Source organism: Perna viridis, chromosome 3 (genome assembly GCF_037379345.1).
Source record: "Perna viridis isolate PV_CMFRI_1.1 ecotype Kerala chromosome 3, ASM3737934v1, whole genome shotgun sequence".
NCBI lineage: Eukaryota > Metazoa > Mollusca > Bivalvia > Mytilida > Mytilidae > Perna > Perna viridis.
This window is the reverse complement of record NC_142447.1, coordinates 3,799,299-3,817,182: the sequence shown is the minus strand read 5'-3', so window position 1 is coordinate 3,817,182 and position 17,884 is coordinate 3,799,299. Positions and strand designations below refer to the sequence as shown.

General features: G+C 30.8%; 1 protein-coding gene across 7 annotated transcripts in view; it reads right to left on the bottom strand.

The window, feature by feature from the left end:
• LOC148620703 (cytosolic purine 5'-nucleotidase-like) overlaps nucleotides 1–17,884 on the bottom strand; it is a 101,698-nt gene that overhangs the window by 27,097 nt on the left and 56,717 nt on the right. For all 7 annotated transcript variants that reach the window (XM_088574413.1, XM_088574415.1, XM_088574414.1 and 4 more), the window contains one exon: nucleotides 8,858–8,952. In XM_088574413.1, the coding sequence (XP_088430539.1) occupies nucleotides 8,858–8,952 (95 nt within the window). The remainder of the gene's footprint in view (nucleotides 1–8,857; nucleotides 8,953–17,884) is intronic.

Below are 17,884 nucleotides of genomic sequence, written 5' to 3'. Positions count from 1 at the left end.
GGACTACATTAGCACTTGGGGCTTAACATTTTTCTTGGTACATTTGTAACATGGGTTTCTTCCCCTCAACTCTTGCAATTTTTTCAGGAAAGTTTAAGCAAACTGTGGTCCTTACACAATCTAGAATCTTAGACTGTAAGAACTGCAAAGAATAATTTGAAATGAAGAGACTCAAATTGTACAAAATAATTCTTTGAGTAAGAAACTGACAAAACTAGCTAATCAGTCAACGATGTAGAAAAGGAACTGAAAAAAAAAACAACTGAAGAAGGCCTGTGGCCAAAATAATTTTTCACAAGGTTGAAAAAGATAATTATATACCATAAAAACATTCCAGGAGAGACTTAAAAATAACAATTATCAGCTAACTTCATAAAATGTTTCACTATTCTGACACTGAACTCTATTTCATTTGAAATTTGAATACTGTACTATATATTCAAAAAATATTTTCCTGATTTAATTATCATAAAAGAATACCACAGAAAAAAATATGATATAGTAATTAAAACTCATAATTTTGTTTCAAATATTGAGTGTATTAGTATTTTTCTACAATTTGTGAAAATTTTTCATTATACTTTGGTCTAAAATTATCAAATTTCAATAAAAACAAGCAACTGAATTTTAATTTACAGTGATCATAATGTAATTTTATTAATTCATGGAGCACAAGAAGGTGGACTTAACCCATTTGTTTTCAACTGAATATGACCTAACTTTAAAAAACTGTGACACATTCAGCATCAGAATTTTTTTAAAAGCTGTCAATTTTTTTTGGAGTCATTTTATTTGTGGCTCAGCTGCCAATGAAGTCTGTCTTATGTACAACATGATTGACATACACACAAACTGAGCACCTACAAAACAAAATGCAATCTTAAAAAGTCATAATTAAGCAATAGCTCATAACTAAGCTGTTTGAATGAATATCACTATTTCTGTAATATACGGCTTCGCAATTGGCTTCAATTAGTGGTAGGGATATCAAAGCATTCTGAGGATCGTATTCATAACCACAAAAATGTTATTTATTTCTCTAATAAACAATAAGTCAGGTTTCTATCAATGATTTACTTTAAATTTGTGATGAACATTCAACGTCTTAGAGAAATAAAACCATGGAAAAACTGGAGATTTTTACAGTTTTACTACTTGGGGTTTGGCAAAATATGAAGATCATGGGATTCTGGTGTCATTTGACCCAGATAATTAGATTTCACAAAACATCTATTGCAGAGTAGTTCGAATTAGACTTTATTAGGCTAAGTAAAATAAAACTTCAGCTTGCTTTGAGACTTGTATTGGAACTGAACAGCATAAGAATGTCAAATGGATGACAAAAATGGATGTAACATAACATTACAGAGTGTAGGCCTAGAACATCATTTGAACAATCCCAACAACAACACTGACATTTCATTTGGAATGTGATTTTGTGCTTTGTTGACCCATGAAAACAGTTTCCACATTATGGAAAATCGACTACAGAAAGATAGGATTAACATAACAGATTCACAAATCAATTTTTAAAAATATATTTAAATTTGACAGTAAATTATGCAGTTTTATCTTGTGTTTTAACTGTTAATAAGACAAGGTAACTAAGTAATACCTGATATGGTTTTACTGAACATGATTTTAAAATATCTTAAAGATTTGTACCCAGAGAAAAAAATAGTTTCATAGACCTCTGAATAACTCGTATACATTACAGAATTAAGTAAGAATTGAAGGGTCACAATTTTAATATGCTTAAAACTTTCCATGAATGCCTCTAAAGTTACATGCAAAAAAACCAAAATAATGTGAAAACATAATTAAATCTCACATAATTCAAGTGTGGTTCTCAAAAAGCTTCTAAGGCAACAGGAACATCAGGGCAAACAAACTTTTTGGTGGCTCAAAAATCCTCCCCATCTTTTACAGCCAATACATTAATAATGATCAGGGGATAGAGGTGGTCTCCAAAAGCCTGATTAACTACCGTATACAGTTAACAGGACAATTGAGAAGGAGATTGACTGTAAACTGTCTATCATTTAAATCTGTCCAACCTTTATTTCAAGTATCCAGTTAATTACTTAATCAGGTGATTCTCATTTAGTCTTAGGAAGACCAACTCTATCCCTGAACAACATCACTGAATCTGCTGTAATAATTCTTTCTTCTAACATATGTAAAGTTTCAAAATTTTTAACAAATCTGATTTCAATATTTATATCTGAAGAATTCAAAAAACATGTATACACCTGATATCTTTGTACTCATTAACCACCAAACTGCCGTCAAAACTAATAAAAACAAATTAAAAAAAAAAAAAACAAAAAAGCAACAAAGAAAAGTCAATTAAGGAAAGTCACGCAAATGATATTTTTGCTCATTGTTTAAAAGGTAATTTACATAAACAATTCTATAATTAAAATAAGCAATTAGACTGAGTGTGAAAAAAAGTAAAGATCAGAAACATATCAAACAGTTTTAATGGAAACAATTAAAGTTTTTATAACCCTAATGTTATTTGTGTTCAGATACTCCTTATAACTGTGTAAAAAAATCTTCATTATGGAAAGAATTTAAGAGTGGGTCAAGCTACACCTAATTCATGACTGTAAGTCTTATTGCTGAATGACATTTGCACCTTTCAAGAACTATGACCTAGACTACCCGTCTATCTGTCAGTCATTCAGTCAGTCAGTTGTACTGAAGCAGGCTAAAGTTTTAGGTCTGACTGTCAGTACATTCATCAGTCAGTTAGTCCTTCTATATCCTTCAGATATCCTGAAGGGGACTATACTTTAAGGTCTGGTGATCCATCAGTCAGTCAGTCAGTATGTCTACATCCTTCAGATGCCCTGATGGGGACTATAGTTTAAGGTCTGTCCATCCAACAGTCCGTCAGTCAGTCCTTCTACAACCTTCAGATGTCCTGAAGGGGACTATACTTTAAGGTCTGTCCATCCATCAGTCAGTCAGTCAGTCCTTCTACATCCTTTAGATGCCCTGAAGGGGACTATAGTTTAAGGTTTGTCCATCCAACAGTCCGTCAGTCAGTCCTTCTACATCATTCAGTTGTCCTGAAGGTGACTATAGTTTCAGGTCTGTCCGTCTGTCTATCTATCAGTCAGTCAGTTTTTCTACAACATTCAGTTGTCCTGAAGGAGACAGGCTCTAGCTCTGTCTGTTGCCCATCAAACAATCGTTAAAATCCAGTAACTGAAAATTACAAAAAATGCCAATGCTTAACCGCTAAAATTAAAACTCACATTTTAAATATTTCAAGCATTATTAAAGTATGACATTTCTCAATATCATAACAAAAAGCAATATTTTTTATTTACCTAAAATGGAAAAAAAATTTCAATAATGTAAAAAAAATTTTTAAACGTTCTCATATCCTAAGAAATGAAACTTCATACTAAAAATGAACCTCTAATACCAACCAAAACAATCAACCCTTCAAGAAATGTCAATCTTACTCTCTTACCGACTGTATATAGGCAGGGGTGGATTTAAAAGTTAATAAAAAGGAGGATGGTCTGATCTAGAAATATATAAATGGGGGTGGGGTGGAGTTCCCAGGAATTCATTTGCTCATTTATGCCTCAACTTACATGATATTAAACAAATTTTACAAGGAAAAGAGGGTTCCAACACCCAGAACCCTCCCCCCTGGATCCACAACTGCTTTAAAGGCATATTATCAAGCATAGCTGACACAACTGAAACAAACAAAACCTGTCAATCAAATGATATTTTATTGTGGTTCCAATGAATAATTTTACCACTAGAAAACAATATACAAAATAAATTACTGTTATATATGGCTATAATTAATCATTATTTTTTTAAAGTTATAAGACTTCACAACTTCATTCCAAATCAAACATGAAAGAAAGCTTATGATTGAGTATCAAGAATTTTTTGTGTTATATCATAAGGAGACATAGCTTCAAATGAAATTTATAGCTCAATCATTTCATAAAGGCTTATTTTTAGTTCAAATGAAATATGAAAATTCGTGACAATATTTATTTATTTTAGAAATCAGCACTTTAAACCAAAAATAAAGACTTTGAACATTGTAATACAAGTACATGCATACTTTTCTACAACTGTCATATTTATTCTTTAGATTTTCTTGTGCAATTTATTAAAAAAACTTTTTGCAGTGTGTCCCAGCAAAACTTTTCAAATATGGAGAAGGGAGAAGATCAAAAGAAAAAGATGCAAAATTACAGAATTAGATACGTATTAACTGAAATAACTTGATACATCACAAAAAAAAACCAACTAATAAACAAAATGGTTAGATTTCCTAAGTATTTTAAACCAACAATATCAAAAGGACAGGAAAAGGATATCCTAGAAACCTAGTTTCACTGAAAAACTGATCCATATTTAAGACAAAGAATTAACAAACTTGTCATCAAGAATACTACTTGTCATATTTTTTTGGTCTTATATGTGGAGTTTAATCTTTCACTCCAGACTTATATAGCCTAAAAGTAACATGTGTGGCCTAATATGCTGAGATCTACAACAAGCAATGTTATCATAAGACATTACAAACAGTTTGTTCATGACTTCATAAGGATAACAGCACATGCAATGATGATGTTCATGGGACAAAGTTGGTCACTTATTGATTAAATGATAATCATGTAATCTTAGGTCTTTAACTGTAGAATTGACTTTCAAAAAGACACAGATTCAGAAATTTGAATTAACAACAGCAGGTGAATTATCAATTTCTTATTCGGAAAGTATAAAGCAAAACCTATCCTATGGAGACATATTCCTTTTTAAAAACTTATATCTCCTTAATCTATTAAGAAGTAAAAAGTTGTTTTAAATTTTTTTTCTTACTGTCTATATAGTCTTTATGAAAGACATATTCCCTTTTTTAAAAACTTTTTCAATTGTAGAATATTTCACTTATCTATTAAGAAGCAAAACATTTAATATAATAGTTTATGAATTGTCATTTAGACCAAATTTACAAGTGCACAAGGTCATATAAAAGTACAGTGTAAAGAAAGTCTATAACATTGCTTACCTGTATACTAAACTGTACACTTTCAATGATGTTAATTACAAATTGTATAATCACTTGAGAGTGTAAATCTATTCTAAAATTATTTAAAGTAAAGACATTTTGTTCCATGTGGTAAAATTCATTTTTTTTTCTACGGAAGTATGTGTTGTTTTTCTTCTACCATATCTGGGAATGAATAAGAGATTGAGAAATCCACAGTACATTTAGCTTAGAAACACTCAGAAGTGGAAAATCTTTAAGATATAATAACAATTAAAGGACAAGGAAATGGACTATTATAGTTTCAAACACTAGGTCTAGAATGAGGTTGTCTGAATCGAATTTAAACTTATTAGTATCTGTTTCAATGGAAGACCTTTTGGATGTGGATGAGAAAGGGTAATCAAGGGAAAGGGTAAAGCGCTGGTGCTATTGTATCTGTATTGCTTCAACAATATAACTACATATTATACTATAATCGTGTAAAGAAAGAAATATAACTCACGACTAATATATCTCAAGTCACTGTACAAAATTTGATTGACAAGCTTATTACAATAATTATAAAATTACAAGTTCTAATTGAATTCTTCGCCCATCACATATGTCTTTAATGTTGTATTTCCTGGCTGTTTATGCAAGATAAGTGTTTTATAATTGAGAAACTAACCGCTAATGAACCAAGATGGATGACAATCTTACCACACTAACTGTCAGACAATTGAGACATTATATTGTTAAAGTATTTGATCTTTCAAAAAATGAGGAAACAAATAAAATTCAAATTGTGTTGAAAATTTAAACAGCTCAAATTAAAACAGTTTAATTGTGACAAGTTTTCTTTTGAAGATTAAACCCTAATCAGTCTAGAATCCATATAGTGTCAACAATTCAAAAATGCAATAAACAACTAATAAGGTATTATGGTGAGGAGGTCACCTAGTTAAGACAGGATCTGTTGGGTTCTGATGTCATTTCTAATCATTCTGGGGGAAAATGTCATGACTAACGTCATTTTGGGTTGTAATGTCATGGTGGATGTATTTTGGGTTGTAATGTCATGGATGATGTCATTTAGGGTAGCAACTTCATGGTGGCTGTCAATTTGGTTTGCAAAATTATTCCTGTGGTCTCAATATCATGACTAATATTGCAGTATCATGACAAGATTTGTTGTGACGTCATGACTAATCTCATCCATATTTCATTTCTGGTTGTTATGTCAGGACTCTTCAAAGCAATTCTACTCTTTAAGTGCACCTGATCCACAACCCCAGTTTTAGGAATACCTAGTTCATCATTCCATTTTACAGCCAATACAGTGTAAATTTTCACAGAAAGCAGTTTGTCTTCTTTTGATTAAAACTTCTTGTCAATTGTTCAGTTCACTACCAACCACATTCATCAGGTGATTGTCATTTAATCAAGGTGAGAACTCAATTCCATGAACATCAATATTGTATTGGCTATAGTTATCTATTAGTTGCCTCACTGTTTTTCTCCAGTTGTCGATTCTGCTTTTGTCTTATTTAAAAAAAAATAAAATAAAATCTGGATGATCTACATGTATCAGTGGATATCATTGTTTTCATAGGAATGTTATATTATGGTGTCACCATTTGTTACAATGATTTGTTATTTATGACTACATTTTATTGATTGTGATGTCATCAGCTGTCACCTTGAGTTATCATAAATAACTTACTCTGGGTTTTAAACCAATCTATTCTTTCTACATCTATGACATTTCATTTCAGGTAATGATGCTAAAATCATCACCCCTCCCCTTTTTCTTTGATACTCTAATATTGAGGTATATCACTTTGAACAATGATGATTATTTTTTTTATTTTAGTAGCACCAAATTTCACTCAAATCTGTTCAAATACGAGATGCACTCTTTGTTGGCCAAAAAAATGACTTAAAAATATATGTCTACGCATTATTGACATTTGATTCATCATGCAGTTATTTTTAAAAAATCAGTATTTTCAGTTACATTTAAGATTCCTCGACACCACATTAGCCTACAACTAAGGGAACCCCAGTAATTTATCTTGTCAAAATTGTACATGGTTGTTTATAGATATGGGTATACTTTTCTATCCTTAGTCTCTAAGTCCCAACTTGACCCTAACTTCATGTTGGATAAAAAGGGTGAAGTCATTTATTTCTAGTACAAGCCAAACGACAATAATATATATTCAGGAGAGATAGTCCAAATTTTATTTTACCTATAGATACACCAAAATATACTTTTTGAATTATTAAAATGAAACTTTTGTACATGTTGTATTTTGATGAAAACAATCTAATTATCAGCAAATTAAAGTATAGAAAAAGTAAGAATAAAGCTTTAACCATACATACTGAATTTAAAAATCCAAATTTTACCAAGAATAAGCTATAAGCAAATTATGGGTATCAAATAAATATTTTTTTGTAACTTGCATATGATCACTTTCATTTCATACAAAAAATTTAATTAGAAAATTACTGAGTATAAGTATTTTCAAACACTTTGAAGAATTTACCAATTTCAGCAGAATTAAAATTTTTCAAAAAAAGTTTATGATAATAAAATACTATCGATTTGTATCTATTTAATACCACAAGTATTTGTAAAACATTATTTTGAATTTAATTTTGATAATATGGACTATAAAACCATCTTACTGACTTCTTTGTAACATCAATCCTTGATATTTTTTACATTACTTCCACAATAACACGAAAGAATACGTGTATTACAAGTACTAAACAAACAGAAGGTTAAAAGACCTGCATTTTGACATCTTCAATTTCATAATAGAAAAAAAAATTGTCTGGGAAAAATATACAGCATTTGAAACATAGGAATATTAAAACTGTACAAAGGTATAATTTGAATCCATTACCATCAATTCTATTCTATTATCTGTATCACATTACCATTATAGATGAGGCAGTCAGGATACATGTGAAGTGAATTAAATTTCATTGTTTCAATTTAACAAGTTTTTGTTCTATTTTGTGAACTTTTTCTTTGATCATTATGATGAGGCTATAAGATGATAAATTACGTCCATAAAATTTGTATTTAAGGAAAATTTCAATGATATATCTTTCTTCAAATCATCATATATCCACAAAAATTCAAAGAAAAGTGCACATTTCAAATGATGCATTACTCAACTTAGTTCCTTGTAAGATGGATGTCGAAACTGATGAATATAGTGAGAACTTTCACAAGTACATAGAAATCTGTCATAATCATTGTAAAAATTCAGGATTGTAACAAGGACACCTCTGGTGAAAGAAATAAAATAGCAATAAATAAGTTAAGTATTTATTATTACACTTTAGCCTCTTACCAATGAAAAAACTGATATGTTAAAAATTTGTGAAAATCCCCAAAAAACATGCCATGTAATCCTACAGAATATTTAAGCTGACTAGTCCATTTCATCTCTAATTTTGGTAATATTTTAGAAATATCCAATTTTTTTATGTGTATAAACATCATGCACAATTTGAAACCTGTAGCTCAAAAACTGTATCTTGCGTAAGTAAGAAGCCTGCTCAGAAAATTACCTAATATTATATATCTTGCTATACTGTTTTGTTTCTCTTTTTGGTTTGAATTTTTTATTGTGTGCGCCATATTCCCATAATAGCTGTTTAACATTAACGAAGCAATTTTCTTTATGGGGCTTGTTTCTACAGGACAACTTTGTAAGCCGTTTTTTTTTCTGGAATCTAGATGAATGAACCATGAAATGTAAAATTCCTTAAAAAGTTTAGGATCAGACATATTCTCCGTTTCTCCATATTACATACCTGGTAATTCATACAGAGTGTTGAAGATTCTGAATCGATTAGGTTCGTTCTCTCTCTGTACAAACTTGTTAGGATAAACCTTGTGGATTTCATGTCTGAAAGTAAATGATATTTAAAACATCAATTGTCAAGTACAAAATACGTCCCAAACCAAAATTGGCAAATTTAAGCAGGTAGACCTAGGGTAAGGGACACTACTCTTACAAATCATTGGAACATTTGTATTCAGTATTTTACATCAATCTTTTTGAAGCATGAAAGTGATTTGGACTGATTTATTTCTGTTTCAAATGAAAGCTTGATAGGCTTTGGTGAAATTGATTATAATACAAACATATCAATGATTTCAATAGTTATGTCCCTTACCCTAGGTCTACCTCCTTAAGCGGGTAAGAAGTCATGAATTCAATATTAGCTCATCTAAAGCATATATTTTTGCCATAAGCCCCTCCTTTCTTTATCTATCAAAACAGCACTGTAAATGGCTCTGTCATAATAATAACACATGAAAGAGGCTGTCTTCATTAAAAACAACCTGAAAGAAAAATTTTGTCAGGATATATGGGTTTTTCCCCTTAAATAATGCTTTCACATAAATCAAGAAAGCAGAAATCCAATTAGCTGACTAGAGAGGTCATCTGAACAGTAAGTAGAATGGAGTGTTTTTCGATCCAATATGCAGTGACTGCATGTAATAATTAGTAGGTTTAAATTGGACTAAACTGACCTCTTAGGGGTCAGATGAACTGGATGTCCAACCTACAATAAATCAATAAAAACAGAAGTATTCACAAAGTATAGCAGTGTGAATAACAAATTCTTAGAAAGTACAATTTTCAATTACATGTAAGTACTTGTGCTAGATAGTGTCAACTTCCCTGGTTTGTCAGAATAAAGATTAGTAGATTTCAATAAAGCATCACCATCATTAAAGTATACACCTCCCACTTTCAAAGCAGAAGAAAATAAAGCCTGATCTTAGTATTCAAATGAATAAAAACAAGATGTTGCATACTATGTCATGCTAAGAATACCCCAACTCAACCATCCACGGTAAACAGGAGTGGATAAGCAACGATCCTGAAAAGGGAAAGCACCGTGCAGATCATCATGCAATGCAACAGACCAAATATCTTAGCATTCCCTTTCACAGACGCTGAGAAATTTGTTACAAAAATTTCCATTTTGCATGACCTAAATACATACTAAGTCATGCAGTTAACAGAAAGTAGTTAAACAATAAACCTGAAAAGAGTAAGCACAGTTCCAAGTCATCATGAGAAAGCAATATACCTAACGTCTTAGTATTCCTTCCAAAAGAAGAAGAGAAATCTGCTACGAAAATTTCCATTACATATAACCAAAATACTTGCAAAGTTGTGCGATAAACAGGTAGTAGTTAAACAACAATCCTGAAAGGGGCCCAGGGCAGCATACAAGTAATCATTCAAAAGCAATATACAATGTAGCAAATATCTAAGCATTCCCTTCACAAACAGAAGTAGAAAAATCTGTTACAGAAATGTGTAACAGACAGACTGACAGACGACTGGACAAGGTAATTGCAAATTGTGACTTAAGAGAAATTACTCTTTATCATTAATTAGCATTTTAATCAGGGAAAAACCATAAGTAGAGGGCAGCTTTGGAAACCAGAAATCTAGCTCCTATAACACTATGGTCTCACTAACCACTTCCGGGTCAAATGGCACCCCCTTATGTAGTACCAAAAACACACTGATCCTAGACTTATGCATTGTAAGTACATTATTTGTGTGTATTATGGTTAAAAAAAGTCAAAATAAAGCTGAGAATGTGTACTTTAAAATCATATATGTAATTAACTACAAAAGTGTATGAATATTGTTTACATGTGTGAGTAATTTGCCTCCATGCTGTCAGTTAGCAGAAAAGGTAAAAATGTGGATTTTCAGTATTACTTATTCAAGTAAATTTTGTGAAGAATTTCTACAATCATAATACCATTAGCATAATAATTTAGGAAAGCCTTATTTTCCAAACTTCGCAATGGTATGCAACTTTAAGATGTCATTTGTCCTGGGAATTCACAGTGAAACTTTGAAAATTACTTTTTTAACATGTAAAGTAATGGAAACATTAGAAGTGGTTAGTGAGACCTATACCATTACACAGTCTGGTACATCTGTAAGAATTTGTATTCTTATTTGACATAATAACATTGTCTAATTCTTCGGTAACAAGAGAAATGAAGACTTGACCTCTCTTTGACATACAATTCCCCATAATTTCCGTTTTCATATAGAATGTCTAAACAATTCTTATAAGATGTCTCTGGGTCCTTCCTTCTGTTTCAAAGATAATCATACACTATTTATCAGACAAGTGCTAAAGCTATTTAAATCAAAGTCATACAGTAATTGAGTTTAGTCTCATTTAATTTTCCACTCTCGCTCCATCATGTTTAACCAACTAAATCAAAATGAAAGAAAAAAATTATGGAGTTTTCTCAATTTCGAAAAACGTGCAGTTTGATTTAATTTATAAACCGTGCCTGTCTTACAAAACGTATCATAATATTGAAAGTTAGAATGAAAAATATATTTACTTTACTAAACTGGCACCTGTCTGCTTATAATGAAAGGAGTATGATGTTTAAGAGTGCATCAAAAATTTGCATATGCCACAATATAATTGTTTACACTTGCATCATGCATGACCCTAATGGCTGTTTTTCATATTTCACAGTACACAAACGAAGAGCAAGTGGACTCATCTACACGCCTTGGTAATTGTCAGCGTGGGGTTTATAAATGATTGTTAATTTAATTGATTAATTGATCTGTTGCGTATTGCATCTGTTAAAATTTGAGTAATTTTTCCGCTACAGCAACTCATCTTCACATCACTTAGAAGGATAGGTTGTTTAAATAATTATTTTCCAACATTTGAATTTTACTGGGTGCAAATATCTTACTAACTACTGAAGTATTTCATAAATAAATCATTTATTTTACACTATTGTGTGTGCAGTTATGTAGGTGAAAAGTTGTTATTGAAATATCATTTTTAATTGATGTCATCTCATATATCATGTGTTGAGAGATACCTATCAAACAACTTTGCACTTTTCCTTATAGTCTTTTGGAAAACAAAATTTTAAAAGTTATTAGAATATTCAGAATATAACATTTCCAAATTTTGAAATCTGTTCTGCCAAAAATTGATATTAGATCTAATATCTTTACCATCCATAAAAACCTGACAATTTCATACAATTTGGACAATATAAACCAAAGCATATGACATTATATATTCTCCATATAATTGGCTCTAACTGAGAAGGGTTTTAAGCAAAAATCAAGTCATTGTGATAAATTATTTGAGTGGAGATCCATTTTCATCCAATTTCATTGCAATAAATTGCCTGATAAGCCAAGGTAAATGACACTGACCTATTCAACTTCCCAACTCTTTTTTCCATGTTAAACTACCGAAATAATTTATTGGGCTATAATATCATTTTTTAAAAACATTTACAAATTCAACCTGGTGGTCACTTTCTTGTTAGAAAAAATGTGTTCATTGTAAACACCTAAATGGCCTGTCACTGGCTTTTTCACCATGGGACAGACAGTCTAGGTGAGTCGAAAAATAAAAAAGTCACAAGAAGTTGACACCTATTGTCAAAAGTATTAGTTAAAAGTGAAAATTAATGGTTGGTTAAGGTCACATCCATACGTAATCCGGAAATACTAAGCTTTTAGATACGGATCTTCACTATAAATGAAATAAACTTTCAGTGCTCATTAAATGCAGGGACCTTAATTATCTCATTTAACTTGAAAGAATATAATTATTACCTACAGTCATTAAAGGTACCCATTTCCTGTCTTTTGTGTTCTGTTTGTTTGTCTTGATTTTTAATTTTTTTTCCTGACTACCAAAATAATAAGACAATCCCATAAATCATTACAAGCACTCATATAAAAAAAACCATACATTTTTATCCTGAATGTTTGGACCAAACAATTGGGTTTTTATCCATTATTCTATTATCTATACCTATATATATAAGTTTTAATTTGTACACTTCTTTTTCTGTGAAACTGAAACTTATTATGCTTATCTAATTTGATAACATCCTTGAAAATGACCTTTGGACATGGGTCATCAGGAATTTTTTATCAAAAGTTTGATTTATGACCATTTCATTAGAGTTTGAAGTGTCAATTGTTTGTTGAACAGGAAAGGGGGACTAAAGGTGACCCTAACATGTTTGTGGGAAAGTGTCAGTTGTAAAACATTAAAAAAAAACCAACTTCAATAAAACAATAGAATAAATCTTTCAAATTAAAAAAAAAGTTCTACTTGATTCTATTTCATTAAAAATATTTTTGTTTAATCGTACAGACACAGATCCAGAAATTTTGAAAAAGGGGTGTACATGCTTTAAATGATCATTTTCGTGTGAAGAAGATGTAGGTTACAAAATTTTCCCAATAACTCTCCAGTCACCCATGGAGTAGGTACAGCTTGCAGCCAGGTACAAGTTAAAATATTCAAGTACCAATGCAGAAAATGTCAAGTATTTCAGGCTCCTCATATCTTCTTACCAAGAACTTTATGCAAACAGCTAGCATAATAATGTATCAGATATAAGAAAATGGTCTCAAACACCTAATTCAACAAAGAAATTCAAAGCCAAAAAAAATTGTTTACACAAGCAGTCATTTCATAGATGTTGGACTGTTGCAGAAGATAAACAAAGTCAGGACAAAAGGGCAGATTTACGCAAGAAGTCAGGACAAAGGGGCAAATTTATGAAAGAAGTCAGGACAAAAGGGCAGATTTACGCAAGAAGTGAGGACAAAAGGGCAGATTTACGCAAGAAGTAAGGACAAAAGGGCAGATTTACAAAAGAGGTCAGGAAAAAAGGGCAGATTTACACAAGAAGTCAGGACAAAAGGGCAGATTTACACAGTTCATAGGTTAAGAACAGGAGTAAGAAAAACCAAACTGTTGCCAAAAATGTATGTACGTAGTATAGGTTTTTATATAAATGATTAAAACACCACTTCAACATCTTCATCATTAATTGGTTTACTATAAAACTGCAAAAAATCATCAACTTTTGTGCTTATATCAATCAAAAGAATTAAGCACTTCTCCATATGAACTATACATCTGATGAGGATAATCTACTTAGTTTTTGATGAAATACTCTTAAGTGAAATGATAAAAAAAATTAAGAGCATCATGAATTGCAAATTAACATCTTGGTAAAAAAAGATAGGTTTTTATCACCTTCATATAATCTTCAAACTTCATGTAACTGAAGGTACATTTCTATAGTTCATTCCCTGATCAATCAATTCCCTTCTAATACCATTATGTCACCTTTAAAAAAGACTGAAAAAGCAAATGTATTACAGAACCTAATATAAATAAAACATTTTCAGTACATATTTCACATTATATCTTTCCCAATTTTTCAGGCTTCTTATTTACATTTCAGGATTAAGGTCACTATAAAATATTCTGTAAAGAAAAGTTTTAAGAGTAAGAAAATATACATGCATCATTATATACTCTTCCATCCCATATCTGTTGGTTTTTATTCTTCATTGAATAATCGAAACGTCAGTTAATGCACTATAGTTTTCAAAAAATGTTATTAGTAATCTTAAGTCGAAAACCAGATACATTTTTGAATAAATATGAAAAACCATATTTATTTTTTTTGTCTATGAGAGAAGATATGGTCTATATCTGTGACTATGCCAATGAATGAACTTATTTTCCCACAGATGCATCCCTGCCTGTAAAACCTGTTTAAAAATTAATGTTTAAATGATAGTTCAGAGGTAATAGGGCTTTATGCTTTTCTAAACACATAAATAAACATAAGTTTCAATGTATTCATTAGCTGCACCAACACAGACAAAGATGCATCTACCAGATGAGCAAACCTCCCTTATGGTATAATGATGCCTCTTAAAATATTCCCATGGGATAGGCTAAAACATTGACTGGACTGAGTGGACTGCTTATATAAGAATGGTCAGCTTGACCTCTTAATTTATTAAATACTTGAAGGTACCACATTTACATTGCATAAACATTATGACTAAAAGAAAAGAACAATACATTCTGACAAATTTTTGACTTCACATATATGTGAAAGTACTTTAATTCATGGATACCAATTTGCGTGGTTTGGGGGAAGAAACACAAGTTAGTGGATATTTGAATTCATGGTTTTGATGTTTTTATTGTACACATCAATGGAAATCTCCTTTTCATTGGGAACCATGTTTCATGGTTTGTCCTAACCACAAAAACCATGAAAATTGGTACCCCATGAACAACAGTGCTTTCACAGTAACCTTTAAACTGACTATTTACAATTTATTTGAAAAAGAATGACTATTGTGACCCAAAACTTTCAAAAAAAGAATAAATAGGAAATTGGGAATTAGATAAAAAAGACAACAACCTACCAAACTGTTAAAGAGTCAAATTTTTCCATTTTGAAATGATGCTCTACATATGATCAGGTTGTTCAAATTGTATTAAAATAGCATTTTTTATCAAGGTATGTAGCCAAAACTTATTACAAATTCAAAAATAATTTAAATAGGAAAATCAAGATTAAGCTTTACAAGTATTTTCTTTTCTTTTGCCTCCTTTTCTATGAAATTCAAAATTATTTAAAATAATAATAACAAGGACATTGAGGACACAAACAGAAGTTTTAAAGTGCGCCGACTTCTTTCTGGATATTTTAGTACCTGCCATTTCTGCCAATTATAATGAGGCATCACTACCTGCTTACAGCATAATTATTGCGCCATCCCAGACTAATTAAGATATTCAGAGAGTGTGTGGATAGACAAAATAATAACTATAATACTATTCTCAACTGAAAAAAGCATTTTATTTGATTTACAATAAATTGGTGATTATATTATCACAATGACATCTAACAAATGACATTTAGATACAGTAGAACCTTTATCATCTGATATCTGAGTAATAAAGAAACCTGTGTAATATGAAACTTTTAAAAGTATTCCAGAGACCTTTTTTCTGACTCTGAAGTGTTAAAAAAAACTTTATAATGTGATACCAAAGTATTCCATAAACCTTTTAATGTGATAAAGCATTCTATAAACCTTGTCATCTCCGGAAACTTTTATACTCTTACACAAATTATCCAAGAATCCTGTGTAACCTGACAACTGATTATTCTAAAAAAAAAATGGTTTGCTGAGACACTTACATATTTCTGAATCCTTGTAATCTGACACCAAGGTATTCCAGAAACTTTGTATTCAGAAGTATTTAATCAAGTATTCCAAAAACCTTTATAAACTGACACTAAAGTATTCCACAACTTTATAAACTGACATCAAAATATTCCAGAACTTTATAAACTGACATCAAAATATTCCAGAAACCTTTACAAACTGACATCAAAGTATTCCAGAAACCTTTATAAACTGACACAAAGTACCAGGTATTCTATTACCCCTTATACACTGATATCAAAGCATTCCAGAAACCTTTATAAACTGACACTTAAGTATCTCTGAAAACCTATAAACTGACATAAAGTACCAGGTATTCTAGAAACCTTATAAACTGACATCAAAGTATTCCAGAAACTTTGTATTCAGAAGTATTTAATATACCGGTAGTATTCCAGAAACCTTTATAAACTGACATCAAAGTATTCCAGAAACCTTCATAAACTGACACAAAGTACAAGGTATTCCAGAAACCTTATACACAGACATCAAAGTATTCCAGAAACCTTTTAGCCTGACACCAAAGTGTTATTGAAATCTTTATTAACTGACATTTAAGTATTCCAGAAACCTTTATAAACTGACACTAAGTAAGAGGTATTTTAGAAACCTTATAAGCTGACATCAAAGTATTCCAGAAACTTTGTATTCAGAAGTATTTAATATAGAATTCCAGAAACCTTTATAAACTGACATCAAAGTATTCCAGAAACCTTCATAAACTGACACAAAGTACCAGGTATTCTAGAAACCTTATACACTGACATCAAAGTATTCCAGAAACCTTTTAGCCTGACACCAAAGTGTTATTGAAATCATTATTAACTGACATTTAAGTATTCCAGAAACCTTAATAAACTGACACTAAGTAAGAGGTATTTTAGAAACCTTATAAACTGACATCAAAGTATTCCAGAAACTTTTATAAACTGATGCTTAGTATTCTAAAAACTTGTAGTCTTATACTAAAGTACTCTTAAAACCTTATGAAATCACAGTCACCAAAGTTTTCATTAACCTTTAAAACTGACACTAAAGTATTCCATAAACCTTTATTAACTGACACTAAATATTCAAGAAACCTTTATAAATTGACACAAAAATATTTCATAAACCTTTATAAACTGACACTAATTTTTTTCCAGAAACCTTTATAAACTGACACTTACTACTGGCCCTAAAATAGATACGCTCATTACATTTAAACCATTGTTAATTAATTAGTAGGATTTTACTGTGCTGATCAAATTGAATGACAATAAAACCACAAAAAAGAAGTAACAAATAATGCCAGGAACCATTATTAAGTCTATAGCATGGCACAATAACCTTTCTATCTGCCATTACAGATAACTAATTGATTGTAATAAGAGGAAAGACAAATAATGATCTGTGAAGAACATCCCATTTGGATATTTCATAAAGTCAAGTTTGTCTGTCTGTCCGTTGGTGATAAATATGCAAGAACCTTGGAATGCTTATAGAGGATAATATATTGGTGAACAGTTTGTCTGTCGTGCCATCCATCCGTCCATGAGTAGCAAAATCTTTAGGTACCAGTATCGTATTGCATATCCCTGAGCGGGTGTACGTCAAAACATGGATGCCATAAAAATATAGTGCATTTTCTTTTTGCCTCTCTACAAACTAATGTTTTGTCAAAAGACATGAACAATGACCTAAAAAATAGAGCAAACATCACACTGTAAGATGAAGAACTTTTTTAAAAGAAAAT